Below are 14,048 nucleotides of genomic sequence, written 5' to 3'. Positions count from 1 at the left end.
TGTCAGGAAAACTATGATGTTATAACATCCCATCTACCAACAAAAATCTCTTTTCTTGATAATTGAAAGTGTTAGGATAGGTATAGTACAACATTAGAATATCGAATTCTATGCTGACACTTTTAATTGCCAGGAGTTTTTTTTTTCTTTAAATAGAAGCAACCTACAGGTAGTGCTCCCTGCTCTACATTCCATTAATCAGAAACTCAAAGGACTTTTAAAATTATCCCAAAAAACAGAATGCATATAAGATAATATGCTATGATGTAAAAATCTAGAAACATCAAACTTGAGCAGTACTGTGATTATGAGAACTGAAAATGCCAACTCCCATGAGCAAGAGGAGATTTGTCATCATGTTTCATACATCAAAAGCAGAATGCAAATGAGACTAAATGATATACAAGCCAACACACAGTGGAAAATCTCAGAATAAATGCAAGCGCACTTTGTTTATAGCAATAACAATTGGCATTCCAGCTGCTGTGGCATGAGCAATGGCCTCTTCTGTTTGAGGTCGAATTCCATCATCAGTAGCAACTACAATAACAGCAATGTCTGTTACTCTGGCTCCACGAGCTCTCATTGCTCCAAATGCCTATCCAACCATTTTGTACAGTTATGTTAGATAATTCATCTTGACAAAGGCCTTTTAAGATATGTCTGCAAAATCTCCAAGAAGAGCATTTGACATAAAAATTTTAAAAAAGCAAAAAAAAAAAAACTTGCATGAAGAAGCAGTTAAAAGTTAGAACCAGTGCTACATCATTAATTACCTCATGTCCAGGGGTGTCAAGGAAAACACAAGTCTGTGGCTTGCCATCAAAAGGTACTTGTACCTTGTATGCTGACAGGTCGTCAGCCTGTGCAATAATAAAATTAAACCTAATTGCCAGTTAAAATGACCAAAACCCAATTCCAAGTACTGGAGCAGGGACTCTAGGTGTGCAATGGGTTACTTGATTCACCCTGTTCCCGAAGAGTTTGCTTGATCCGATATACCCGAATGGAATGGTTATTCCTATTCACAAATGATTATGAATTTGTAGACAGGGCAAGTAGGGTCGTATCCACAGAGACTGGGTATATTTGTTTCTTAAGAAATCCAAAGTAACGCAGGGGGGTGATTCTGTAGGAACGATAATAATTAAATAAATTCAAATGAGAAAGTAAAAATAAACAACTAACTAGAAATTAAACCACAATTTACTGAACTCAGGATAACAATAATTGAAGGCCTAAATTAATTAAAACAAGGAAACAATCAAAAATAAAATAAAGTAGGCAATTAAAAGTCAAATGGCAATCCACTACAATCAAGGAAATATTAACTAAAGATCTAGCCAAGTAATAACTTCAGCAATGGTTTACCTAATTGATCATTGATGCAAAGCAATCCCAATTATTTACCAATAAATAGGTTATAACTGTCAAACAAACGATGGCAGCCAGCCCCTCCTTACTGTGTCGGTGATCAAGGTACGCCCGTTAATCACTGCTCTAATTGAGAAATAATCCTAGGTACGCCCGTAGAATTTAATTCCCCAATTGCCTTACGTATTAGAGGAGCCCTACTCTAACCAAATAACACACTACCAGGGTTCTTTTAGATTAGCCCGCGTATCCCCTGACACGAATCTAATCGTGCCAGTTGTCACTATTTTGAGGTAATTAAACAATTACGGATTTAATACCCCAATTGACAATAGATTACCACATCAATTAATTATCCGGATCCACGACAATCAACTAATTAGGTAACCATAAGCATAGTACTCAGGGAATACACGAATACCAATAAATAAAAGAGAAAGATTAAATTAAATCGATCTCACAATTTTTAGGCGAATCAAAGCATCCGTCGTTTCTTGACTAGAATGAGGGGGTTAGCTCATATTGGATGAACTAAGCCCGCGGGGAATTTCAGCCAGAGTCGCGGCCATTGACTGCATTTCAGGAGCCGCAATTCGTCGAACAATTGGAAAGCAAATGAAAGGCGCGGGTAACAATTGAAGCTTTCTAATTGTTCCTAGTATTCGTAAAGCAAATTCACTCCAGAAGTACAATAAGGAAAAGTCAAAGAAAGTGGGCTTCAATTCCTTTCTCCTGTCATGCGTGTCCAGCAGCCAAAATGAAAAACTACCATAAACTACAAAGGAGAAGTCTAGAGCTAAGCTCTCCTGCCATGCGCAGGAGTTCCTTGGTCAAAAAGTCTAACAGGAAAAGAAAAAGCAGAACGTCCCATGCTGAACTCTTCTTCCCCCCTTTATTGCAGCGGCTCTCCAGCAATAGAAGACCACCCCATCCGCTGCCCTCTTCCGCAATTTTACCAAAATGGGCACAACTACTCCTTTTGCCAAAAAGACCCCTGAGACAAGCTCTGCCCTCTGGATCCCTTTTCTGCTCAATTTTCACCTGTTATCCTATTTCCGTTCTACTCCCTGAAATAAGTGCAAAAATACTAAAAGTGAGTAGAATCCATCAATAAACCCACATCAAATCAGGTAATAGGGGCAATTAATAATAAAATAAATGAATAAATTGCAACCTATCATATGCCCCCGTGCCTTGAGTAATTCCACCTGCTTCAGATGCTGCCACATACAGTAGGTTGTCTAAGATTTAGTTCCCTGCTATTCAAGTATCATAACATAAGACAGAATAAGGTACTTCTTCTAAAGTCATCAAATCGTAATGGCATTACAAAAAATGTACCTCAACGTGAACATCAATAAAAATAATCGATTCATACCTTGTTTTTCCTGATGTAATCCAAAAGTGTGGTCTGCCAACCCAAAAGAAAACCAGTAATATATTAGCTAAAGATTGTTATGGGACAATAAATCTAGAATGACTCTCCTAAAGATCAATTAACTGGAAGCACACAAAATGTTCATAGGCAACAATCAAATAACAAAGAAAGGTAAAATTATTTCATGGGATGAGATCATAATGACTTCAAAAAAGATCCATTAACTGGCGACACACATAATGCTTCTTGAAACCAACTACAAGAAAAAATTTTGTTGCTTACTTTCCCATGGTCCACGTGTCCCATGATGGTTAGAACAAGAGGCCTGTCTTCCAACTTGTCGACATCATCTTCATCAAAAATTTCCTTTTTTTTTGCCATTTCCTCCACTTTCACAGGGTCAGCATCAATAACTTCAACATCATACTGTGTTTTGTTTACACACTGTGTGCACATGTGACTTTCGTATAGAAAGTAATAAAAAATTTTCTAGTATTTACCATACCTATGATAGTAGGACCCACCCAATATAGATTGCACCCATGCCTTCTTCACAATTACAGTTCCTAGAAGATGGCAAAGTTCCTGTGTTGAGTAGGACTTCTCTAGCTGCATAGAAATTCACAGATTTAAGCATCATCAATGACAACCTAAAAAGCCATGGCTAGTCAACAATTTGCCGGCACTATGTTCATTTTCAATGGACTATAACATGTGTAATATGTAAAGGAAACCTGTGTATATATATGTCAACAAAAATCTCACAAGATAACCTGGATATTAAGTAGTAAGCCAACCAAGTACAGTGTCCATTTGCTATGTTGCCACATTTTATCAAACAGGTTATGGGCAGTAAGTGCATAACAAAAATAGTCACATGAATCAAGTAGACAATCGAGAGGAACAAAGCTGAACAACAAGTGCACTCAAATCATAAACTATTACTATATCCGTTTCAATCTCAAACAGATGGGACTAATCTCAAATGTAATCAATTTAGGGCAAACTTTGAAACTTAACCCTCATAATTCAACACAATAGAGTACACAGCTTCAAGAATAGCTAATAATGTCCAGAAAAAAGCTTAAACATTACCTCATATGCAAAATAGTGATTGGCTGCCATGTACACGAACATATAAGTAAGGGGGTTGTACTCGAGTGCAGGTACAGAAGCATTTTTTCCTCTCATCTGCTGCAATTTGCAATTGGCAATTGGATTGTGTTTGTTTGGCTCGAAATAAATGGTAGCAGTAATGGGAAAGCTTGAAGAATGGACAGCTTCTTTACGGTGACATTTAGCAAAAACATTATCTAATTGCTCAAAAAATAAAAAAAAAATTACCATGCAATTACATACCTTCAATGGGAAAGCAAGGAAAGTTTGTTTGCAGGGAGATTCAGTAGAAAAAACTCCAAGTGTTTTGGCTAGAGATAATTTGCCGAGGATAATTTGTTGAGGAGAGAGTGTTTCTTGCGAGAGAGATGAGATGAAGCAAAATTTGACAAAGTCTTTTGGCCGGCAATTTGAAAGTTTTGAATATTTCATGGCAAATGAATCTTCCGCCAAAACAAGCCATGTCGTTTAGTTTAGTGTCTTTCTTTTTTTTTTTTTTTTTAATTTGGGTGTATCTCACATTTTCTCAAGTGTCATGATAAGTAGTCTAAAAGCACATTATTATTTTTATATCAAATAAAATAAAATAAAAATAGAGTATATATTATTGAGTTGATAACAAATGTCATGATAGAAGTGCTATAATGACATAAACCATCAAGTGTCCTTATAGGCATGTCAGGAAAGATCATTTTTGTTGTAGTGAACGTGCTAAGGAGAACATCTACATTCAGAAATGGGAGCGGGAGACGTTGGAGAAGCAAAAGCTGAAGGCGGAGAAAGCTGAACGTGAGAAGTCTGAAAAGAAAGCTGAAGAAGAGGCCCACAAGAGTTGAAGTGAATGTTTGTGCAACTTTGTGCTCAAAGCTTTTTATCTCCACAAATAAAATGTGTTGTAAATAACTTTGTCATAACTCTTGACTAGAGTTTCTTCCTTGAGTAGAGTGTGGTAACTCTTGTTCATATATTCACTACTGGTGTTACGATTTTGTGTTTCCTTCGATTATAAAAATTTCACTGCTTTCTTCTGTTAAAAAAAAAAGTATGCACCTTTCTTCAACACTGAAAAAAAAAACTTCAATGCAACCCTCCAGAGAGAAGCCCGTGTTTCGTTGAACAAGTACTTGGAATCATCAAAGCTAATCCCCTCGGCATCAAGAGAGAACCAATGCTCAGTATTACAAAAACGTTGTTCAAACCCAAAATCCACAATTTGGGACTAAGTCTCTCTGTGCTGCCTAGTAATTGGCTTCATCACAGGTAATAAAGCCATTAACTCACCATTGCTTGGCTTCTTCATCTTCTGCTTACGCCTCCAACTGTGCCATTTCTTATTGAACACTGAGATAGTAGACGAGAAATTGCAGGCAATTCCTGCAATTTCTCTCACTTTGCCTCCTTCAAAAGGCTTATTTGGTTGAGAATCGAGATCTATATAATCTTTCATCGATTTTGTGGGACTAAATCGACCACCTCTTCTTGTTCCACAATCTCCAAATTGATGTGCTACAAGGGTGATTTCATCAGACTCGTTTTTGTTGTATTGTTGTTGCTGCTGCTATTGTAATTGCATACATATTCTTCGTTTTGAGGCTTCCCTTCTTTTTCTTCTTTGGACTCAAAAACAGGTTTATTCACAAAATCATCATGGGTATCTTTGGTGATGATGCAATGTTGAGGATTTAAAGAAGACGAAGAGGTAGAGGGTTTGGCAGAGGTGGTGACTTTAGACTCATCATCGAGAGTGAAAAGGGACCAGAGGGTGTTGCGGACGTGAACATCGCAAGACTTGCATTGAGGCTTGAAAGTGCTAGAGAAATTCAAGCCTAGGCCATCGTGTTTTGGAGGCGAAGAAGGACTTGGTGCGGCGGAGCTCCGGGAACAATGATTGAGAGGCTTTTTTTTTTCTTTTTATTTTTTGGCCTCCTGAATTTACATTTATGCCCCTTGTAAATTTGAATTATTTTGGTTATAATAATTAGTTAACGGGATATGCCACTTATTCTGTTAATTTTTTACATTCCGTCAAGAATTGTACTTAAATGGGATGAATTTTGTACTTTTAAGGAGTTGAGTATTCTATTTTGAAGTTTAAGGACGTAAGTGGGAATGAGGCCAAAGTTAAAGGGTGCAAAGTGGAATTAACCCTGTAGAAGTTTTTGAAAAAAGTTTTTAAGATGAAAAACTTTTTTTCCCCTCTTCTCCCTCTCTCTCCCGATGCTAAAGAACTTGCAGCCATGGTTTTTTCTTTTCTTGGTTTTTTTTTTGCTTTTTCTCTCTCCCTCTTCTCCATCTCCCTCTCCTCCCCGTCCCCTTCCCCCTTTGCCCAATCTGGTCGTTTGATCATATCATAGATGCGGGCTGCGATCCGATCGCGCGGCCGATCGCGCGGGAGAGGGGGAGGGTGGCAGGGGAGGGGAGGGGGAAAAGGGAGGGAAGGAGAGGGGAAGGGAGAGAAAAAAAAAGAAAAAAGAAAAGAGAGGGGAGCACCAACAGATCGGTCAAAGGGGGAGAGGGAGAGGGAGAAAGGAAAAAGAAAGGAAGATCGGTGCCGGAAGCAGCGGCGGAGGTGGTGGTCGGCAATGAAGGTGTGGTGGATCGGGGTAGGGGAGAAAGAAGAAGAAAAGAGAAAGTTTTTTGTGTATTAACGGGAGGAGTGGGGGAGAGGGAGAGGGAGAAAAAAAAGGGGAGGATCAAATCGGGCAAAGGAGGAGGATGGTGGGGAGGAAGAGGGGGAGAGGGAGAAAGAAAAAAAAAAAGAAAATTGGCACCGGAAGAGGTGATCGGCGCCAGAACCGGTGGCAGAGGTGGTGGCTGGCAACAGAGGTGGTGGTGGATTGAGGTGGGGGAGGAAGAAGAAGAAAAGGGGAAGGAATTTTTTTTTGTTTTTGTGTTTTGGATATTTTGAAGTGTATAGATAAAAAAAAAACTTTTAAAAAACCTTGAAAAGTTTTTTTAGGTTACTGTAATTAAAGTTGATAAAAAAAACCTAGTATAAGACAAACTTGAATAAAAACTCAAGTTCCAAATAGGCCCCTATGTTTTGGTTGGTCTTTGTAGGAGTAACGTGGTCCTACAACTACTTTGATAAGCGTCACCTTTCAAATTATGTTTTGAATGACTTGGGATCAACGTATTTTCAATATTATGTTTTGACACCTAAGTTATTCAAAATTATTAATATGCCTCAAATATTTCATACTTTATAAATATTGTCCTAAAGTTTGGTACTATTTTTCAATCAAATCCATAATTTTATTTTTAAACTTGTTAATGTTCATTGAATAATATAAATTGCTACTTGATCATTCTAATTTCTTTATATTTTCTTGTTAAATACATTTGAAACATCAAATATATATGAATATACCTTTATTAATATTAATATGCTCTTAGGTATTTTGCATATAATATTTTAATTTTTAAATATTTCTATTTATGATATCATCCGGTTCAACCTTCGATTAAAGCTAATATAATCCATTGACCCCTGATCTCTAATATTAACCGAGTCGATATCCGGTCCGAGTCTGAAAACATAGATAGCCAGTCGACATCTTTGCGTGGGCAACCTCAGGCGAAGCACGAGGCCCATCTCCAACTAGTCTTTTGAAAAACTTGGGCAGCCATGACTCTCTCGCCCCTTAGTTCTGTCTATTTTTGACCATCTGTGTCTATAAGAAGAACCTGAATTAGACTACTTAATTCCTAGTGAAGACGAAAAATAAATATCGACAAGTTCGAATAATGCTTGCCTAACTCCTATTGATTAATATTTAATTTCTCTCTTTACCCTTTTTAAATCTTACCATTTCCCTACTAAACAAAGGTGATAAACTTCATAAATATATTTTTAGGTGTGCATATCTTCTCAAGGTTATCCCACTACTGTTTTTTGATATAGAACAAGTTGATGGGAAGGTTTTAGACAAAATGTAGCAGGCAAAAGAGAGAGCAAACGGAAGTTGCACGGCCACGACTTCAGAGGAAGTCCGAATATCAGCGCCGGACTTCCCTTCAGAGGAGGACCGACGCCAACGTTGGCATCGGACTTCATCAGTGTAGCATTTTGTTTTTCTTTTCTTTTTTATCGTTTTCTGTTTTTTGTTGAAATTTTGTTTTCTTGAATCGCTCCTTTGTTATTTTTGGAAAAAGCTCGTGAAACCATTCCTTCTACCAGCTTCCGCATCATTTTTTCTATCCCATGTTTTGACTATTTAAAAGAAGAAAAAAAAAGAAAGAACAGTCTTGTGTATCATTTTCCACGCAAGACTATTATACTCCCAAAAAGGGAACAAGAAGAAAAAATGGAAAGAAAATAAACTTCAAGGTTGACTTCAATGCAACCAGCTACTATCATTTTATGGCTTTTGTCTGCGGAGAAAATACCAAATTTATGATGAATTTTAAAAAATTTCTACAAAGGGGGCAATTTGAGAATGCAATTCTGTCCACCCAGAAAAGCCAAAAACAAACAAAAAAGAGTTAACATTGACCTCGCATTTGGAAAATGCGAGGTCCATGACCTCACATTTCGGAAATGCGAGGTTAGTGACTTGTAAAAAAAAATTATGATGAATTGTAAAAAAAAAATTATGACTTGTAAAAATTCCAAATTTATGATGAATTTTAAAAAATTTCTGCAAAGGGGGCAGTTTGAGAATGCAATTCCTTCCACCCAGAAAGCCAAAAAAAAAAAGAGTTAACATTGACCTCGCATTTCGAAAATGCGAGGTCCATGACCTCACATTTCGAAAATGCGAGGTTAGTGACTTGTAAAAAAAAAAATTTGCTTAGTTGGAGCTCTAAAATTTTTTTTATGTTACAGCTATCATGATATGAAAAATATTTGTTCCGTCAGAGGAAATAAATATTTTTTAACTATTTATTGTAACTACAATTATTTTGCTCTTTTTGACCACTTTGTATATTGTCATTTAATTTAATAAAAGCGAGCTCTTAAAAAAGTTAAAGTAAAATAATATTTGCTTTCTTCTAGCGAACTTCTACAAAATTAAATTTAAAAAAGATTTGTTTTCTTAGAGTACTAAACGCGAGCTCCTAGAGAATTAAATTTCGCACAATATTTGTTTTGCAGATCTCTCATTTACTAAAAGCAATCTTTAGTAAAATCTTATTTTTTAAAAAATAATTGTTTAGGCATTCATGGAGTGTGAGGAGTAAATATTGTGACGCCCCCACTTCTCCCTAAGGCGAACCAAAGGGTATCCGCGGGACGCCTGCCTAGCTCTCGCCAGGACTCAAGCAATTCCATTCAACTTATAGCCGGACCACACAATACAAACCGAAACTTAGATACAATAAATGAGGAAACGTTCAAACTTAATAATAGTCAACCATTCTCCAACCACACGTCAGAATACAGATTACATTTCATCCAAAGGTTACATTTCCATACCGAAAGTACAATTCCAAAACCAAAGGCATAACCAAAAGTAATAACAAGCCCTAAACAAAAGTACATCAAAAGGGCTTCTCCATTTTACCGCCGAGTTCAAACCTGTTAAGGAAAACAAATCTACAGGGTGAGCAAAACGCTCGTGAGGCCAAGAACACACATGCAGACACATCGTTCAGATAACAAGCCCAAATAACAATTCAGGTAATAGCTTGCAAGTAATTAATAATGCCGACAAAATGTAACCAGAAACAATTCAAGGATATAGAAGCTCTCAGGAGCTAAGTTCCACATTTGCCGATGTCATTTGTATATCTTCCCGTGATGACTCTCCGTCACCCGGGTTGATATTTTCATATCCGTAGTTCACCACTTACTTCTCATCCGTCCACCATATACCACTTCGGGCCCGCACGACATTTATAAGGCGATACTTTACGAGTATGCCAAGCGAGATCTCTCAATAGATCAAGCTTATCATGTGAATCTCATGGTTCACCGAGGTTCCCGACCAAACCCATGCCGGCTCGAGTTCCAAGGTCGGCCTATGAGTTTGGACGTCCCCCATGTATCATGTAAATGTCGAGGAGATTCACTCCATCGACGTATGCAATCATAGCATACCATTTCATGTATTAAAGCATTTGACATGTTTAAGCCGGCATTTTAAGTCATGTAAACCAGGCAAATCATGTTAGACATGAGTCATTTGTGCCAAATGAGAACGAGTGCGATTAAGTACACACTCGACTCCATTTTTCAAGATCAAATAGACTAAGCATGTAATCAGGTAAGTCAAGCATGAATCAAGACTTTAGAGTTCAAGTAGGCATACACTTGACACTCACCAAGTTATGCAAGCAAGTAAATTGGAGGAAGAGTTCAAACTTCCACAGTAGGGTCCTCTTGGAGGTCCTCGTGCGTGCCTGAGCAAATAATAGTGAATTATCACCCATATCCCAAATATCGAGGAATAATTCGTTCACTAGTATTACTCTAGGAAACTCCGTGAAAATGAACCTCAATTATTCGTAAATCGAGGTTCAAGAGAGGTTTGATAACATTCAACAATATTTAAGTCTTTATCTAGGAAATCGGGGATAAAACGTTTAGATAATATCAAAAGAATAAAGAATTCTTGAAAAACTCTATTTCCTTGAAAGTTGGAAAATTTTCAGTTTTGTTATGAATCTTTGAAAAATCGTAACTCACTCGGCATAAGTCGAGAATTGGAAAACTTTATACCGTTGAAAACCTCTTAGAAAGTACTGCAAGTTCCTAGAAGACACTTTTCCATGAATCGAAGTGGAAAGTGCTCAAAAATGAGCCTAAAGTTGCTGTTCCAAATCACTCAGGATTGAGCCGGGGTTGGTTTTTCGCTAACTTTGAAAATTCGGCAGAATTCACTTGTTGCAAACCAGCCCTTGAAATTTATAGATCAATTAGAGGTGCAAGTAAGGTTTAGGACAGAACAAACGGATCGAGAATCGGAGTTTCGAGCACCAAGATATGGTAGCTCAAAGTTGGGAAAAATTCAAGACTGTTACAAAATTTCCAGATTTGGTTCCGACTTTGGACCTTTTGTTAAGTGTCGAAACGGACTTGGATTGACACCAAATTTTGCAGTATACTACTCCTATATGAAGGGTAACTCTCTATCAAATTTCATGGAAAAATACCCTCGGAAAGGTGGTTAATCAATCAACCAAAGTTTGGAAAATCCTTAAGGCAATCTGTCCAAAGCTAAGGTTTTCAAAAATGAGGCAGTCGCCGTATTTTGATCATAACTCTCTCAATTTAACTCGGAATTGGAAATGGTTGATAGTGTTAGAAAATAAATTCACAGGGTTACAACTTTACAGAAGAAATCGTTTCAAGTTTCAGCATGCAACTGGTTCAAAATCAAGCCTCAAGTTGCAGCATCATCAAATCATTTCGGCAGAACGGAGAAACAGGACAGCCGACTTCAGATGAATGGTATGGCTCACACACATGAAACCAGAATGTCCACTATACACCGTTGGAAACATGGGAACGTCTAGTTTCAAATGCCGCTAACGGCACTTGATTTCGACGTCGGAGTACGGAGTTATGGACGAAACACGAACACTGGTCTGGTTACGACGGCAACCGTTTTCCCAGATTACTAGCTTTGGAAATAAATTCGTTTGACCCATCAAAACTCAATATTTTTCAATGAAATTTTGTACACAACTACTACAACATATATACAACATAATCAAGCCATTAAATCCTCAAATTTCTGCATTTAAGTGACCGAACAGAGCAGGGGTAAAATGGGAACTTTTTGTTTCAAGAGTTCAATAACGTTTCTGGTAACAAAGCACCTTTAATCTACTTCCTTAAGCTCTAATTCAGCAAATAAACCATCATCAAACATCATCACAGCCATCAACCCAAAGTGGGAGTTCATAGAGCCCACATTTCCAACAATACAAGCTATTAAAGTAAAGATTCCAACTCAAATGCGTAAATCAGCTACCATAAGACAAGTTGAAGGTGTTAGCTTGCTACCTACTTTGATGGCTGGTTTGGACAGATTTTTCGGTCCTTTGAAGCTTGAAGAAACCGTGAAAGCTCCTCCCTTTTTCAGCCTATGTTGTTGTCCAAGTGAAAAGCTAAATGAATGTGAAGTTTGGTGAGAATCTATGGAAGTTTTGGTAGGAATTTGGTTGAGTTTTGGAAGAGAAGAAATGGTGAAGCTTCGGTTGTTCCTTTGCTACAGTCTAGCCGTCCATTGCAGCAGAGGAAAGGAAATGAATTGCAGTTCCGAAGCCTTTGCGTATAAGAGACGCTTGACGTCAAATCTTTTAATACGTCAAATCAATTATAACTAGTACCCTATACTCGCGTTTTGTGTTCGATTTCTCTTACGTTTGTTGCACTAGTGCACTAAACCTCTAGGGCACTTACATTTGTATAAATATTATTCATTCCTAGTTGTCTCAAAATAATGGTCCAAAGTCTCCCAATTAAGCGCGCACGTGAAAACACGTATTTCTAATTTAGGCACAATAAAATTGAAACCTTTGAAAAATTCTTATAACGATTGTACCACTAGTTATTACTTGTATGTTTAAACCTAAAATTGTCTATTTTAGGACCATTGTATATGTCTTAAATTTTTAGCTTATTGCACTCCCAATTGGCTAAAGTTGAAATACGTTTCCACTTTTTCACTAATTAAGTTTTTATGAAAATATTTGTTTATTCATCTATATTTTTATTTTATTTTATTTTTTTAAAATGAGACACTTTAGAAATATAACGAACTATAAAATCATGTACTTAGATCTAATAGGCTAGAAAATATTATTCGTGGCAAAAATCCAAATAAATAATTAATTGAGCCAAAATTAGGGATTTTAAAATAATAGAAATTTCGAGTCCTCACAAATATTTTGAATATCGCATTTGATAAATGCAAATTCATAGAAAACTACATTAAAAAATGCGGCTGGAAGAAGAAGATGAAGAAGAAAACTGAGAAGGGAATTCACGTTTTAAAGCTTCGTACAATAGACACAATACGTGACTTCACAAAATGCGACTTGAAGTCGCGTTTTGCTAAGTCGCGTTTTCTCCACTTACATTGCTGAGTTGCATTTTCTTCACTTTCCTTGCTAAGTAGCGATTAGCACGAAAATCGAGGCTAATTTGGTTTTGGGCTTAGTCTTGATTGATTATTTTATCTGCAAGGACTATATTCTGATTTTGAATAATTAAATTTTGTAGTGTTGTCGTACAACTTTTTATGTTCAAATTATAGATTTTTTTCACAAATCTATAATTAAAAAGAAAAAGGATTTATTCCTCTATGATAAATGTCAATTCGAAAACAAAAATGATTATGAGCTCTTAAATTAAAAAAATAAGCAATTTTTTAATGTAGTTTTCTATGAATTCGCATTTATCGAATGCGAGATCCAAAATATTTTCTCCTCCCACTCATGAATGCCTAAACAATTATTTTTTTAAAAAATAAGATTTTACTAAAGATTGCTTTTAGTAAATGAGAGATCTACAAAACAAATATTGTGCGAAATTTAATTCTCTAAGAGCTCGCGTTTAGTACTCTAAGAAAACAAATCTTTTTTAAATTTAATTTTGTAGAAGCTCGTTAGGAGAAAACAAATATTATTTTACTTTAACTTTTTTAGGAGCTCGCATTTAATAAATGACAATATGCGAAGTGGTAAAAAAGAGCAAAATGATCGCAGTTACAATAAATATTTAAAAAATATTTATTTTCTCTAACGGAACAAATATTTTTCATATCATGATAGCTGTAACATAAAAAAAAATATTTTTTTAGAGCTCCAACTAAGCAAAATTTTTTTTTACAAGTCACTAACCTCGCATTTCTGAAATGCGAGGTCAATGTTAACTTTTTTTTTTTATTTTTTTTGGCTTTCTGGGCGTAAAAATGCGAAATGACTTTGGAGCTCACATCTGCTGAATGCGAAGACCCCTTGGACCGAATTGCATCCTCAAACTGCCCCTTTGCAAAAATTTTTAAAAATTCATCGTAAATTTGGAATTTTCTCTTGTTTGCGCTCTCTCTCTCTCTCTCTCTCTCTCTATATATATATATATATATATATATATATATAAGTTTTTTAAATCTTCTGAAATAAAAGTCAGCCAGGGCCGATAAACTATCTTTTTCTCCTTTTGCCTTTCTCTTTTTGTTGATTATAACAAAAAATAATAATAATAAATGGAGACAAAAATATGAAA

The 14,048-nt window shown here is 36.4% G+C and overlaps 1 protein-coding gene and 3 long non-coding RNA genes across 9 annotated transcripts; 1 reads left to right on the top strand and 3 right to left on the bottom strand.

The window, feature by feature from the left end:
- Window positions 1–275: 275 nt before the first annotated feature.
- Window positions 276–879, bottom strand: LOC140038135 (uncharacterized). Its single transcript, XR_011841955.1, has 2 exons — window positions 777–879; window positions 276–598 (listed from the first exon to the last, which is right to left on the bottom strand). It is a non-coding gene; the product is annotated as an uncharacterized lncRNA (long non-coding RNA).
- Window positions 880–2,003: 1,124 nt separating this feature from the next.
- Window positions 2,004–4,359, bottom strand: LOC113735166 (translation initiation factor IF-2, chloroplastic). 5 transcript variants are annotated; one of them, XR_011841952.1, is made up of 7 exons: window positions 4,112–4,359; window positions 3,848–3,946; window positions 3,258–3,361; window positions 3,035–3,141; window positions 2,753–2,785; window positions 2,549–2,633; window positions 2,004–2,441 (listed from the first exon to the last, which is right to left on the bottom strand). XR_011841952.1 is itself a non-coding variant. In XM_027262137.2 (6 exons), the coding sequence occupies exons 3-6, from the start codon at window positions 3,206–3,208 to the stop codon at window positions 2,419–2,421; spliced, it is 276 nt and encodes a 91-aa protein (XP_027117938.1). In that variant the 5' UTR covers window positions 3,209–3,361; window positions 3,848–3,946; window positions 4,112–4,359; the 3' UTR covers window positions 2,004–2,418. The 5 variants fall into 5 exon arrangements, 1 of the variants encoding a protein (XP_027117938.1); XR_011841951.1 differs by having other exon boundaries at window positions 2,549–2,630; XR_011841953.1 differs by having other exon boundaries at window positions 2,549–2,594.
- Window positions 4,360–4,649: 290 nt separating this feature from the next.
- Window positions 4,650–5,885, top strand: LOC140038134 (uncharacterized). Its single transcript, XR_011841950.1, has 2 exons — window positions 4,650–5,128; window positions 5,497–5,885. It is a non-coding gene; the product is annotated as an uncharacterized lncRNA (long non-coding RNA).
- A 3,309-nt stretch (window positions 5,886–9,194) lies between these two features.
- LOC113736069 (uncharacterized) lies at window positions 9,195–12,069 on the bottom strand. 2 transcript variants are annotated; one of them, XR_003459583.2, is made up of 3 exons: window positions 11,823–12,069; window positions 10,136–10,213; window positions 9,195–9,389 (listed from the first exon to the last, which is right to left on the bottom strand). It is a non-coding gene; the product is annotated as an uncharacterized lncRNA (long non-coding RNA). The 2 variants fall into 2 exon arrangements; XR_011841949.1 differs by lacking the exon at window positions 10,136–10,213.
- Window positions 12,070–14,048: the final 1,979 nt, after the last annotated feature.

Source organism: Coffea arabica, chromosome 3c, assembly GCF_036785885.1.
Source record: "Coffea arabica cultivar ET-39 chromosome 3c, Coffea Arabica ET-39 HiFi, whole genome shotgun sequence".
Classification (NCBI taxonomy): Eukaryota; Viridiplantae; Streptophyta; class Magnoliopsida; order Gentianales; family Rubiaceae; genus Coffea; species Coffea arabica.
This window is presented reverse-complemented; position numbering and strand designations above follow the sequence as displayed.